This window comes from Phacochoerus africanus, chromosome 14 (genome assembly GCF_016906955.1).
Source record: "Phacochoerus africanus isolate WHEZ1 chromosome 14, ROS_Pafr_v1, whole genome shotgun sequence".
Classification (NCBI taxonomy): domain Eukaryota; kingdom Metazoa; phylum Chordata; class Mammalia; order Artiodactyla; family Suidae; genus Phacochoerus; species Phacochoerus africanus.
Genome location: NC_062557.1, coordinates 51,094,586 through 51,109,834, shown reverse-complemented (window position 1 = coordinate 51,109,834; position 15,249 = coordinate 51,094,586). Strand labels below are relative to the sequence as shown.

General features: G+C 43.9%; 1 protein-coding gene across 4 annotated transcripts in view; it reads left to right on the top strand.

Moving 5' to 3' along the window:
• Positions 1-6,057: 6,057 nt before the first annotated feature.
• Positions 6,058-15,249, top strand: part of RABEP1 (rabaptin, RAB GTPase binding effector protein 1) — a 115,256-nt gene continuing 106,064 nt past the window's right edge. For 2 of the 4 annotated variants that reach the window (XM_047756894.1, XM_047756892.1), the window contains exon 1: positions 6,062-6,301. In XM_047756894.1, the coding sequence (XP_047612850.1) occupies positions 6,268-6,301 (34 nt within the window). In that variant the 5' untranslated portion in view covers positions 6,062-6,267. Of the gene's footprint in view, positions 6,302-15,249 lie in introns of all 4 variants that reach the window. The other 2 variants (XM_047756893.1, XM_047756895.1) reach the window with 2 other exon arrangements.

The window sequence follows — 15,249 nt, the reverse complement described above, 5'->3', positions numbered from 1 at the left end:
TAACTGGAAACAAATATCCAGCACAAATGAACATCTCCTCAGAAAAGAAAATCATGGACTTGGAGAAAAGACTTGTGGCTGCCTGATGGGAGGGGGAGGGAGTGGGAGGGATCATGAGCTTGGACTTATCAGACACAACTTAGAATAGATTTACAAGGAGATCCTGCTGAATAGCATTGAGAACTTTGTCTAGATACTCATGTTGCAACAGAAGAAAGGGTGGGAGAAAAAATGTAATTGTAATGTATACATGTAAGGATAACCTGACCCCCTTGCTGTACAGTGGGAAAATTAAAAAAAAAAAAAAAGAATTTTGAGATGGAATTTATCCAGGAAAATTTGGTTTATCTACTCCACGCCTGTTGTCCACCTTTTGGGTTGTTGTGAAGAATAAAATGAAATACCAAATGAGGAAGTACCTAGTAAACTTTAAAATGCAGCAAACTTTTTCTTTTTTAATTGAAGTATAGCTGATTTGCAGTCTTGTTAGTTTCAGGTGTACAGACAGTGATTCTGTTTTAAAAAATGCAGCAAACATACTGTCATTAGTATTACAGGATCTTGAAGCTGGAACAGATGGTAAGGATGGTCTAGTCTAATCCCCTAAGTGTAGCAGGAAGCTTTCTGTAGTGCTTCTGACCAGTTGCTAGCCAGAATCTACTAGCATACTTGCAGTGACAGGGAGGTCATTCCCTGAAAAGTAGCCCCCTTTTCTGGTCAGCGCTGAGAAATTTTTTTTTTTTTTGTCTTTTTGCCTTTTCTAGGGCCACTTCTGCAGCATATGGAGATTCCCAGGCTAGGGGTCTAATCGGAGCTGTAGCCACCGGCCTACGCCAGAGCCACAGCAACTCCGGATCCAAGCCACATCTGCAACCTACACCACAGCTCTAGGCAACGCCAGATCCTTAACCCACTGAGCAAGGCCAGGGATCAAACCCGCAACCTCATGGTTCTTAGTTGGATTTGTTAACCACTGTACCACGACGGGAACTCCATTTTTTTTTTTTTTTAAGGTTTTTAGGGCCACATCCTCAGCATATGGAAGTTCCCAGGCAAGGGGGTCAAATCAGAGCTGGTGAGTCTTCAACCTACACCACAGCTCACAGCAATGCCCTACCCTTAACCCACTGATCGAGGCCAGGGATCAAACCCACATCCTCATGGATTCTAGTCGGATTTGTTTCCACTGCGCCAAAACAGGAACTTCCTTTTTTTTTGAGGGCCGAATCCTCGGTATATGGAGGTTCCCAGGGTAGGGGTCGAATCGAGCTGTAGCCACCAGCCTACACCACAGCCACAGCAATGCTGGATTCTTAACCCACTGAGCAAGGCCAGGGATCGAACCCGCAACCTCATGGTTCCTAGTCGGATTCGTTTCCGCTGTGCCATGACGGGAACTCCCCATTTTTTTAAAGCTTTATTGAAGTATAGTTGGTTTACAATGTTGTGATAATTTGTGCTGTTCTTTTTTTTTTTTTTTTTTTTTTTGTCTTTTTGCTATTTCTTTGGGCCGCTTCCGCGGCATATGGAGGTTCCCAGGCTAGGGGTCTAATCGGAGCTGTAGCCACCGGCCTACGCCAGAGCCACAGCAACGCGGGATCCGAGCCAAGTCTGCAACCTACACCACAGCTCACGGCAACACCGGATCCTTAACCCACTGAGCAAGGGCAGGGACCGAACCCGCAACCTCATGGTTCCTAGTCGGATTCGTTAACCACTGCGCCACGACGGGAACTCCTGTGCTGTTCTTTAGGTTGAGTCGAAGTCTTTTTTTTTTTTTTTTTAACTTAATGAATTTTATTACCTTTACTGGTATACAACAATCATCACAATCAAACCCTACAGCATGTCCATCCTAAATCCTCAGTACATCCCCCCACCCCCCAACTTGTCTCACTTGGAAACCATAAGTTTTTCAAAGTCTATGAGTCAGTGTCTGTTCTACAAAGAAGAAGTTCATTGTGTCCTTTTTTAAGATTTCACATGTAAGCATTTGATGTTAAGTGTCTCATTGTATGGCTGACTTCACTTAGCATGAAAATTTCTAGGTCCATCCATGTGCTAAAAATGCTGTCATTTCTTTCCATTTAATGGCTGAGTAATATTCCACTGTGTATATGTACCACATCTTCTTGATCCACTCCTCTGTCGATGGACATTTAGGATGTTTCCATGTCTTGGCTGTTGCAAATAGTGCTGCAGTGAACACTGGAGTACATGTGTCTTTTCGAGCCATGGCTTTCTCTGGAGAGATGCCCCGGAGTGGGATTGCTGGATCAAATGGGAGTTCTATTTTTAGTTTTCTGAGGAATCTCCATACTGCTTTCCACAGTGGTTGCACCAATTTACAATCCCACCAACAGTGTAATAGGGTTCCTTTTCCTCCACACCCTCTCCCGCACTTACTGTTTGTAGACTTTTGGATGATGGCCATTCTGGCTGGTGTAAGGTGGCACCTCATAGTGGTTTTGATTTGCATTTCTCTAATAATGAGTGATGTTGAACATCTTTTCACGTGTTTTTTGGCCATCTGTATGTCTTTTTTGGAGAATTGTCTGTTTAGATCTCTGCCCATTTTTTGATGAGGTTGTTTTTTTTTGGTATTGAGTGATAGGAGGTGTTTATAAATTTTGGAGATTAATCCCTTGTCAGTCGATTCATTTGCAAATATGTTCTCCCATTCTGTGTGTTGTCTTTTTGTTTTGTTTAGGGTTTCCTTTGCTGTGCAGAAACTTTTTAAGTTTCATTAAGACCCATTTATTTACTTTTGTTTTTACTGTTATTACTCTAAGAGGTGGATCTGAGAAGATGTTGCTGTCGTTTATGTCAGAGTGTGTTTGGCCTTTGTTTTCCTCTAAGAGTTTTATAGTATCTGGTTTTATATCTAGGTCTTTAATCCATTTTGAGTTTATTTTTGTGTATGGTGTTAGGGAGTGTTCTAATTTCATTCTTTTCCATGTGGCTGTCCAGTTTTCCCAGCACCTCTTATCGAACAGCTGTTTTTTCTCCACTGTATTGAAGTCCGTCTTTCTGCAAGCTCTGGGCATACAGCACATTTGTACCCACTGACCTCCAGGGTTTGAGGACAGTCTTCACAGCCCAAGACATCTTTTTTCCCCCCAGAGTATTGTTGCCTGGTATTTACATCAGAGAATAATTTTCACATTCTTCATTCCCTGGGACTCCACCCACTCCAAGCTGGTCAGTGTTCCCTTGCAAATAATGGTGCCCGGAACAAACACAGTTAGCACTCACTGCTGATGTGAACTGGTCAGGGCAAAGTGCAGGACAAATCTCACCTTCTATAATTCACACACTGTGACTCTTATCTCCCCCCCATGGTGAAATCTACCAAACATTACTTTGTGACTTTTTTTGTTGTTGTTGAATCGCAGCTGCAGCTGCCAGCCACAGCCACAGCTACAGCCACAACAGATCCAAGCTGCATCCGTGACCTACATCACAGCTCATGGCAATGCTGGCTCCTTAACCCAGTGAGCAAGGCCAGGGATCGAAGCCTCATCCTCATGGATACTAGTTGGGTTCATTACCGCTGAGCCATGATGGAAACTCCTTCCTTCTTCCCTTCTTCTTTCTTTCCTCTTCTGTCTGACTGTCTTTTCTCATGTGGAAGTTCCTGGACCAGGGATCGAACCTGAGCCACAGCAGTGTCAATGCCCAGTCCTTAACCATTAGGAACCACAAGGAACTCCTAAACCCCTCCTTTGCAATGGGGAGCTCTATGTGTTTAGATCAACAGCCTGAACTTTTCTGAGTGACCTTGATTCACATGGCCTGGCTTCAAGCCCAGGATTATCAATGGCAGTAAACTATGCCTCTCACTCACGAGAAGGAGCCCCTTCCCTAGAGGGCATCAGCATCTGCTATCTTTATGGTCCCTGCCTCATGTTAGTCATCACCAGACAGAGGGTGCAGCAGACTGCCCAATCCAGGACAAAGGTCTCCACGTCCAGCACACAGCTGCTCATCCAGAAAAGTCATTTAATGAGAGATTGGGGAAGCTACCCTGCTCGCTCTCTCAAAGGCACACTAGCCATTCAAAGACAATAACTGGTCATACAGCTCAAGTCTGTACATAGGTCCTTCTCCAAAGTTAACAAGATTTGGGACAAAACTGAAAATAGATATCTACCTAAATTACTTAAAATTATAAGTCATTCCAACTGTTAACTTTAACATATTCTACTCTACCTTAACAAATATACATCTTTACGGACATGGAAGGTCAGGTTCAAATTTAGAATTCCTGGCGTCCTCAGATTTATATACCAGAATGAGGTGGTGGGGGAGCAGTGGCTCTGGCCCACCTGCCCTCTTTTTCTTTCTTGTTTTCTTTTTTTAGTTTTTCTTTTTTTTTTTTTTTCCCTGTCTTTTTTTGCCATTTCTAGGGCTGCTCCTGCGGCATATGGAGATTCCCAGGCTAGGGGTCAAAACTGAGCTGTAGCCGCCAGCCTATGCCACAGTCACAGCAACCCCAGATCCGAGCCATATCTGCAATCTACACCACAGCTTATGGCAATGCTGGATCCTTAAGCCCACTGAGCGAGGCCAGGGATCGAACCCGCAACCTCATGGTTCTTAGTCGGATTCACTAACCACTGAGCCACGATGGGAACTCCTTGCTTTTTCTTTTTTAAGGCAGTAGGTGCAAAATATGGAAGTTCCCAGAGCTAGGGGTCGACTGAAGCTGCATCTTCGGGCCTACACCACAGCCATGGGAACACAGGATCCAAGCCACTACACAGACTACGCTGCAGCTTGCAACACTGGAGCCTTAACCCACTGAGTGAGGCATCCTCATGGATACTAGTCCAGTTCTTAAACCTCCTGAGCCTCAACAGAAGCTCTTTCTTTTTCTTTCTTTCTCTTTCTTTCTTTCTTTCTTTCTTTCTTTCTTTCTTCTTTCTTTCTTTCTTTCTTTTTCTTTCTTTCTATTCTCTCTCTCTCTCTCTCTCTCTCCCTCCCTCCCTCTCTCTCTCTCTTTCTTTCTTTTTTTTATGGCCACACCTATGGCATATGGAAGTTCCCAGGCAGGGACTGAATCCAAGCTGCATCTGGAGCAATGTTAGATCCTTTAACCCACTGCGCCCCTGCCCAGGATGGAACCATGCCTCTGAAGCTCCCCTGTCCCGCCACCCCCAGCTACTTCAGTGGGATTCTTAATTCACTGAGCCACAGGGGGAACTCCCAACCCACCCTCTTTTCCCATCTCTGTCCTGCACTAGGATTCCCTTAAGTTATATGCCACCTCTCCCAAACACCACTGCCTCCTACCCATTTTTATGGATCCCCAGACTATGTCCTAGAGAGGATGGACCTGGGAAGAGGCCACAGCCTCCAGCCATTTCGGGAGGGAATTCTGGCTTCACAAGCTTCCAGAACTTGGTTCTGAAGGAGGGGTACGGACACCAGGTAGGCATGTCCGCTGGACCCCGTGGAAGCAATATGGCCAGAGCTGGGGTAGAGCTGCACTTCTAATGTATGGTGCCTATGCGCCGGTCCAAGGGTAGTATTGCCTGCCCATCATCTTTCCTCTCCCTTCACAGGTGCAAGAACTTTTGCTGTATCCCCAGCATCTATCACGGTTCGTGGCACTTAAAAGTCACATCGAACATAGGTGCTTAATGGAAAGTACGTCAGAAACCGTTCCACACACTTCATTTAAACTTTTCTTAGCCATTACACACACGAAGGCTGTGAGGTCTAAAGAGGCTTGAGTGACTTGCCCAAGGTCACACAGCTAGAAGAGGTAGAGGCTGGATTTGCAGTCACTCCACCTCCTCTCTTGCCCTTCTTTTATTATTCTTTCTTTGCCTCTGTGCTGGTGCCCCTCTACCAGCCGGGCCTTTCCCGCCCTCCTCCTGTCCCTTCTGTGCACAACTTCTCAGTTTTGCTCCCGAGCTCTGGCAGCCCTCTCCGCTCCTCCTCTAGCCTCCTCTGGCGCCGCGCTCCCCCTACCCTTTGCGAAGCCCCGCCCCTCCCCTCCGGGCGACGTCACGTGCCGCCCCATCCCCCCGCGCCTGCGCACAGCTTATTTCCCGCTGTCAGGATGAGGAGGCGGAGGTCGGCGTTCGGGTCCGTCTCTGCCCGCGGCTGTGGCGGCGCCGGCGGCTCCAGCCTTAGCGGTTCCTCCCTGGGCGGCGGCGGCGGCGGCTCGGTCGACGCCTCCTCCGCCAGCTGAGCCCGCGGGAGCCCGGAACGCCGCTTCCCCGCCCATCCCCGCTCCCCGAGGCCGGCCGCCCGGCCATGGCGCAGCCGGGCCCGGCTCCCCAGCCTGACGGTGAGGCGCCCACCATGGCAGGCGCGGCGGGCGCGGCCTGCCCGGCGCCGGCGTCGCGGGGGGACCTCGGGGCGGCGGGAAGGGCGCGCGCAGGCCCCGGGCGTGACCCCGCCGGGCGGAGGCGGGAGCGCGCGGGCTGCGACGCCGGCTGCGCGAGAGCGCGGTGCGGGGGCCTGGGCGGCCGTCGCTGGGGAGGGGGCGGCACTGGCTGGAGGCGGGGTGGGGGCGGGGTGGGGGGGCGGCGCAGCGGGGGACCCGGCCGAAGCTGGGGAGCGTAGGGAGGGAGCTGCTGTGGCTGGCGGCGCGACCGGCACGTGGGTTCTGCTTGTGGAGGATGGAAATCAGGAACATGTGCTATATTCGTTAAAGGGAAAAAAAATTGCTTAGGTAGTGGTGGTGTGCCCTCCCCACGCCCCGCCCCCCATCCCGGTCTCAGACCGCTTTGTACACAATTTTGTTTCATAAAACTAGCTGGGATCAGTAACAGGATTTAGTCGCCTTGAGGCAGAGTGGCCTAATGGTAAGTGCTGGGGCCTGGGAGTCTAAAGGAGCTTCTCTAACAGGCACTATGCAAATGTCTTAGCCTCTTTGAACTTCAGTGTTCTCCAAAGAGGTTAATTCGTGCCTTTATATTTTATCTATAAAGGAGACCACATGTTTTCTGTGAAGTGATTAGCATTAAGGCGATATTTGGGAATAATGAGGAGAATGGTGTTTGAGGATGCTGAAGTGGAGGAAACGTGTCTTTTAGAGCACTTATACCCAAGGAAGGAAAAAGAACCTCATCCTAAATGGTCCAGGTTGGTTGTCAGGGTCCTTCATGACCTTCTGGGAAGTGGACTAAGGTCTTCAGAGATTGACCACATAGTTGCAGGTTTTATTACCTGCAGTTAGTTTTGGGAAGAATGTACTTGGTCTTTAGCAAGGGGTGAGAGAATTCTTTCAGGTGGCTTTTTATGATCAGCGTGTGTGCCTAGCATTTTTAAGTGTGAGTGGAATGTTGGGAGTTGGTGCTGGGAACTTAGTAGGTGCTTTAAAACGTGCCTTTAAGGTTGTCTCTTAAAATAATCTTTCACGGAAACCTTACTCTCTGTCCTTGCCTTTGGGGAACCTGGAACTGTTATCAGATTTTATTGCTAACTGCTTTCTTGGAAGTGTGCATCAAAGCCTGTTAGTCTCTGGTTTTAGGTTTTGTTTTTTTGTTTTGGTCTTTTGTCTTTTTTAGGACCGCATATGGAGGTTCCTAGGCTTGGGGTCCAATCGGAGCTGTAGCCGCCTGCCTACGGCACAGCCACAGCCATGCCAGATCCGATCCTTAACCCACTGAGTGAGGCCAGGAATGGAACTGGCAACCTCATGGTTCCTAGTCGGATTCGTTTCCTCTGCGCCACGACTGGAACTCCTGGTTTTAGGTTTTGTTAGTTGCCTAAGGAGAGATGTCTAGTACCCACATCTGGAGTTGTGTAAGAATCTGTGTGCTATTTATGTTTCAGAAGAAGAGAAGGGAGGTATTTCTGGTGGGCTGTTAGGAAATGGGGATGTTTTCAGGCTACATTTTAATTCTCACCTTTTGCATTTGGTGTCAGGGAAGGAAACTGTGCTTTTCTACAAAAACGTCTTTGTTATTGCAGACAGTGGCAGAATAGAGAGAACCCCGGTGGCTTCTGGTTCTGATCTGGAGTGGTAGGTATACTTAGCTGGCTGCTGCCTTCTCTTGAGTTGCATGGAAACAAACGTGTAGGGCTAGGGCGGCTCAGGTGACATGACAGTCTGGAATAAAAATTCCCTGCCTCTTTCTAGATGTGAATGGTCTTCCTTGTAAATAGGCATAAGTGACTAAGCACTTGAAAGAGGCTAGGAAAAATTAGTGTTAGGAAATCTTTTATTCTTACTATTCTTAGTACTGGCTTATTCTCTATTTTTCAAATTCTGTACCTGTCAGATAAGATTTAGTTTGCATAGATTGCAGTCCTTATTTTCAATTAGGGTACTAATGAGCAGCCACAGCTACTGTTTATAAAAGGAGAGAATATTCCATGTGTTGGAGTGCTTCGTGTCAGTGTCTTCTTAGAAGTTCATCTTGGGGATTTAATTTTTCTCTTTGGCTGAACTTAAAATAGATCACTTCTTAACACTTTAGCTTTGGGCACACTTGAATTTCCTAGGCTTGCTGATATTTAAAAAAAAAAAGATTGCAGGGATTTCCTGTCGTGGCTCAGCGGTAATGAACCCAGCTAGTATCCATGAAGGCTTGGGTTAGATCCCTGACCTGGATCAGTGGGTTAAGGATATGGTGTAGCTGTTATCTGTGGTGTAGGTCGAAGACAGAGCTCGGATCCTGAGTTGCTGTGGCTGTGGTGTAGGCTGGCAGCTGCACCTTCGTATTCGACCCCTAGCCTGGGAACCTCCATATGTCTGGGTGAAGTCCTGAAAAAAAGTGGTTGCAGAATTCTTTTGAGTCAAACTGGCAGTGAAAGATAACTTAGTTTTTGACTTTAGTCTTGCTTATGTCCCATTTTAGAAGCAGTTGTCTTTTATATTGGCATTGTTTTTTCTTTTCTTTCCTAAAAGGCTGCACCTGCCGCATATGTAAGTTTCCAGGCTAGGGGTCGACTCGGAGCTGCAGCTTCTGCCCTTTACCACAGCCACAGCAATGCAGGATCTGAGCTGCATCTGCGACCTGCACCATAGCTCGAGGCAATGCCAGATCCTTAACCCACTGAGCAAGGCCAGGGATCTAACCTGCATCCTCATGGATGCTAGTTGTATTCGTTTTTGCTGAGCCACAATGGGAACTGTTTTTTTTTTTTTTTCTTTGACATATATTTATTTTTCATGGATGTAGTAGATTAAGGATTTGATTTGTGTGTAAAACAACAGGATAAAATGTAATTTTCTTTTAATTCTCTTTAATTCTTTCTTTTGTAACTTTAAAAAAAGTTTTTTTGTTGTAAATATAGTAAAATTACGATGTGTTAGTTTCAAATGTATAGCAAAGTGATTGTTATACATACATATATATTCTTTTATGTGTAGTAGTGTGTATATGTTGATCCCAAATTTCTAATTTATCCTCCCCCACTGTTTTGTAAGTTTTTTGAAAACTTTTTTTTAAAGATGCTTTTTAGTTTACTCATTTAGGACAAAAGTAACTTTAATAGTCAAGCAAATTTCAGATGATAATTTCATTTGTATCTTGAGAATTCAGACTATAATGTAAAAACTTTGAAATTTCAGTATTTTAAAATCTAAGTTGTACTCTTAGAAGCATTTGCTCCTATTTCACTTTTTTTTTTTTTAATTTTAAAAACACTCTTCTAAAATACTTCCATTAGGGAGTTCCCGTCATGGCGCAGTGGTTAACGAATCCAACTAGGAACCATGAGGTTGCGGGTTCGGTCCCTGCCCTTGCTCAGTGGGTTAACGACTGGCGTTGCCATGAGCTGTGTTGTAGGTTACAGACGCGACTCGGTTCCTGCGTTGCTGTGGCTCTGGCGTAGGACAGGGGCTACAGCTCCAATTTGACCCCTAGCCTGGGAACCTCCATATGCCGCAGGAGCGGCCCAAAGAAATAGCAAAAAGACAAAAAAATAAAATAAAATAAAATTCTTCCATTAAAGTATGGATATAAAGAAGTATGTTTTCTCCCATCTCCCAGAGGAAACCAATAAGCTTTCCGTCCTTTTTTTTCATTTTAAAAAATTTTATTGGCATGTAGTTGATTTACAAAGTTGCAAAATGTTACAGATCTACCTCTTTCTTGTTAATTTGTGCTGTACAGCAAAGAGATCCAGTTATATACACACATACACATCCATTCTTTTTCAGATTCTTTTCCATTATAGGTTATCACAGAGTATTGAGTAGAGTCGTCTATGCTATATATTTAGTAAGTCCCTGTTGATCATCCATTCCATATATGACAGCAGTGTGCGTCTGCCAATTCTAAATCCCTAATCCATCCCTCCTCCCAGTCTTTCCTCTGTGGTACCATAGGTTTATTTTGGAGGTGTGTGAATATGTTTCTGTTTTGTAAATAAGTTCATTTGTATCATTTTTTTAGATTCCACATATAAGTGATATCATACGATATTTGTCTTTTTTGGTTGACTTACTTCAGTTAGTACGATAATCTCTAGGCCCATCTAGGTTGCAGCGAGTGACATTATTTTATTCTTTTTCATGATTGAGTAATATTCCATTGTATATATGTACCACATCTTCGTTATCCATTCCTCTATCAGTGGACATTTAGGTTGCTTCCCCATCTTGGCTGTTGTAAATAGCGCTGCAGCAAACATCAGGGTGCATGTATCTTTTCAAATTATGTTTTTCTCTAGATATATGCCCAGGAGTGGGATTACTAGATCTTATAGTATTTCCATTTTTTACTTTTTTCTGTGGTTACACAGATCTTTTCCCCCTGAAATGGACATGATTTACACACATGGGTCTTCAGCTTGCCTATTTCACTTATAAAAGTTATCTATAATTACTGAATACTTGAAAATGGTCATGTGGCCATGTAATGTTGCTATAGGCACTACATGCATATCTCAAATCTTCATATCACTGAGGTGAGTAGGAGTATAATATTATTTCTATTTTATTGCTGAGGAAACTAAAGCACAGGGAAGTTAAAAGTGCCTCGAGTTATACAGCTAAAAAGTGAGGGGAGCCAGGATTCAAATCCAGGTCATCACAGCCTTCTGGTCTGTTTACTAAATCATGGACTCCTTTCAAATTCAGTGTTATAGATGTACCTCTTTCTTGTTAATGTTCTGTCACATGCATGTACCACACATGATCTCTTTGCCTCTGTCTTTGTTGATGGACAAGTAGATTGCTCTCACTTTTTTTATTTCATAAGCAGTTCTGTATTAGATATTCTTGTACATGTTTTTCAGCTACTCTTGCTTTTACTTCTTTAAGACTTCTGAATTAAAAGGGCTTGAGCTCTGAATGATTTAAATTTTAATAGCTATTGCTAGACTACTCTCAAAAAGTATCAATTTACATACCTGCCAACAGTATATGAGAGGGTGGATTTCCCCTACACTCTTAAAAGCCTTGGATAATGTCAGTTATTTTGAATTTGTGTCTTCTGACAGACAAAAAAAAGATATTCTTCATTTAACAAATATTTGCATGTCTAGGCTGTGCCAAGCTCTATGCTAGGCTCTAGGAAATAAAATGAAGAAAATGAAACCCAGTCCCTGTTCCTAGGTAGTGAATCAGAAGGCCATGAATTAGATAATCCCACAGACAAGTATAGAACTATTTGTTTAACACATATGAATGTGTACTATTTGCCAGGCACAATTCTAGATATTTGGAATATGTCAGTGGGCAACACAGATGGTAAATAACTCTGCCCTAGTGTGGGAGAAACAGATATTAAACAAATACAGCAAAACACATGGATTGTTTGGTTATAAGTGCTATGGAAGAAATAAAGCAGGGTAAAAAAAGAAAGGGGGATAGACTGGTTTTAAACAGGGTGACCAGATCAGCCTTATTGAGAAGATGACATTTCACCAAAGACTTGGAGATAGAAGAGCTAATAGGAGGTCATCTGGAGGAAGAGTGTTCCAGAAAGAGGATCGATTTTTGCAAATGCCTTAGGAAAGGAACATGTCTGCCATGTTTGAGGGATGGCATGGCGGTCAGTGTGGCTAGAATGAAAAATTATTGGGGTGGTGGGTGGGAGGAGGTGGGAGAAGAAGAGAGAGGAGTGTAGTAGAATATAAGTAAGGGGTTGGGGGCAGGTCTTGTAGGGCCCTAGAAGCATTGTAAAGATTGGCTTTTGCTATGGGGAATCATTGAGAAAGTTTTGAGCAGAGGAGTGATGTGATCTGACTTATGTTAAAAAAAAACCCAAAAAACAAAAAAACACAACCACCTCCATTCTGGCTGCTAGATTGGCAGCAGAGTAAGGAAGGCAAGGGAGGCATAAATCCTGAAAAAAGATGATGAAACTTGGGCTGGGGTCTATGCTGGAGGTTCTATTTTGAAGACATGGCCAACAGGATTTGGATTAGGTGTAGAATGCAAGAAAGAGGAGAGTCAAAGATCAAAGTTTTTTGAGCTGAGCACCTGTGAAAGGTACACAATATTATAATTGAGAAATTTGACCCATTTAGTGAGTACAGGAAAGGTTTCTGAGGAAGTGGCCCTAGAGCTGAGATCCAGTGGATGAGCAGGAGTTCCTTTTTTGAAAGAAGCACGATGAGTAAGAGAGGTCAATGTGCCTGGTAGAGGGAAATGAGAGGGTCAGATAGGTCTGGGCTGGTCTAAGTGAGCGTTAGCTTTAGAGCTCTAGGGGAAGCCATTGAAGGGTTTTAGGCAAGTAGGTAAAATGATAGCTTTTTAATTTATACTTTTCTGATAGTGACTATATTTAATTTTTTCTTTTGTTGTGCAGAAAGCTTTAATTTTAATATAGACCCAACCATTTAAAAAATATTATAGGGAGTTTCCATTGTGGCTCAGCAGTTCACAAACCTGACTAGTGTCCATGAGGATGTGGGTTTGATCCTTGGCCTCTTTCAGTGGGTTAAGGATCTCATGTTGCTGTGAGCTATGACATAGGTGGCGGACGTGGCTCAGATCCCACGTTGCTGTGGCTGTGGTGTAGGTTGTCAGTCGTGGTTCTCCGATTTGACCCCTAACCTAGGAACTTCCATATGTTGCAGGTTTGGGCTTAAAAAGCAAAAAACAAAACAAAACTCATAAAAAAAATTAGGGTTTCTGAGTTTCTTGTTTTAGGAAGATCTCCCCGTTCAATGCCCATGTGTTTTGTTGGTTGGTTGGTTTTTGTTTTTGGGTTTTTTTTTTGTCTGTGTCTATAGCATGCCAGAGTTCCTGGGCAGGGATTGAACCTGAGCCACAACAGTAACAATGCAGGATCCTTAACCTGCTGGGATACCAGGGAACTCTCCTGACACCATCTTTATTAAAAAAAACAAAAACACAACCAATACATCTCGTTTTTATCACTTTTATAGTTTTGTCTTTTATATTTAGTACTTTATTATTCTTTATTTTTTTTACTTTTTTTTTTTTTTTTTTTGCTTTTTAGGGCTGTACTAGTGGCATGTAGAGGTTCCCAGGCTAGGGGGTCTAATCAGAGCGACAGCTGCTGGCCTGCCCCACAGCCACAGCAACGCAGGATCTGAGCCTCGTCTGCGACCTACACCATAGCTGATGGCAACGCTGGATCCTTAACCCCCTGAGCAAGGCCAGGGATCGAACCCGAAACCTCATGGTTCCTAATGGGATTCGTTTCCGCTGCGCCATGATGGGAACTCCTGTTTTTTATTTTTATTAAAGTATAGTTGATTTACAATGTTGTGCCAGTTTCTGCTGTACAGCAAAGTGACTCAGTTATACCCACATGTGCATTCTTTTTTTAAAATATTTTTCTTCTTCTTTTTAGGGCTGAACCTGTAGCATATGGAAGTTCCCAGGCTAGGGTTTGAATTGGAGCTGCAGCTGCCTATGTCACAGCCAAAGCAGGATCTAAGCCTTGTCTATGACCTATACCACACTTTGTAACAATGCTGGATCCTTAACTCACTGAGCAAGGCCAGAGATTGAACCCATATCTTCATGGGTAGTGGTTGGGTCCTTAACCCACTGAACCACAACAGGAACTCCTTTTTTTTGTATTCTTTTCCATCATGGTCTGTAACAAGAGATTGGATGTATAGTTCCCTGTGCTATACAGTGGGACCTTGAGGTTTATCTATTCTAAATGTGATAGTTTGTATCTACTAACCACAAACCCCCAGTCTATCCCACTCCCTCCTTCCTCCCCCTTGGCAACCACAAGTCTGTTATATTTAGTACTTTAGACCATCTGCAATTTATTTATTTTTAAATTTAACAGGTGAAGTTTAAAGAATTAACTAAAAAGGAGATTATGTAAGAAAAAAGAAAACTTTAAAGAATACTGGAATAGGAGATACAGGGAGCAGCTACTGCCTCTAGGGCTAAGGAAGAACACCCAAGGAAGGATCTTCAAGAGGCCTCCCCTGGAACTGGGGTCCAAACTTTGTTGGAGAAGGTGCAGTTGTGGCCCTATGAAGGGCAGAGTTCATTGAGGAACCACATCTGCAGAACTTCCTGGAAAGCTGTTCTCTGGCTTGCTGGGGGAAGCTGCCTGCATCTGGAATGTATTTTTGATGTGACATAAGGCTCTAACTTTATTTTTCTTCCAAATGGATAAAGTCAATTGTTTCAATTTATTCATTAAGCTATATATTTTGTTTATTATTATTTTTTTAGGGGCGCACCTGGGGCACATGGAAGTTCCCAGGCTAGGGGTTGAATTGGAGCTACAGCTGCTGGCCTACATCACAGCCAGAGCATCTCAGGACCTGAGCCTCATCTGCGATCTACACCACAGCTCATGTCAATGCCCTATCCCTAACCCACTGAGCAGGGCCAGGGATTGACCTATATTCCCATGGATACTAGTCAGATTCATTTCCGCTGTGCAACAGCGGGAACTCCTGGTTTGTTTATTATTACTTGATAAATCTCCCAACCACTAAACTTGATCAGAAGCACAAAAACCCTGAGCTTACTTACTCCACTGTCCACCTACTTCAGTGTTCTGACATAGAGTAGCTGGGATTGTGTAATATCCTTTAATTTGTATATCTTACCTGATTACCTGTGGATGGAACTGCATTTGAATCTTAAGTGCTCTGATTTCTGAAGTGTCTTGACTACATCATACAGTAGTTTTTTATTCAGTGAAATTTGATGGGCTCTTTGTATATAATCAATCATTAGATTGAATTTAGTCTTCATAGGAGTATTCAGTAAACATTTATTTTGTTTATTTTTGTATTGTAAGGTTGTGCCAGGTAATGTGGAGAGGCCTTAGAAGGGGAGGAACAAGATGTTCTGATTTTAGGAATTTTATGATCTAGTGGAAG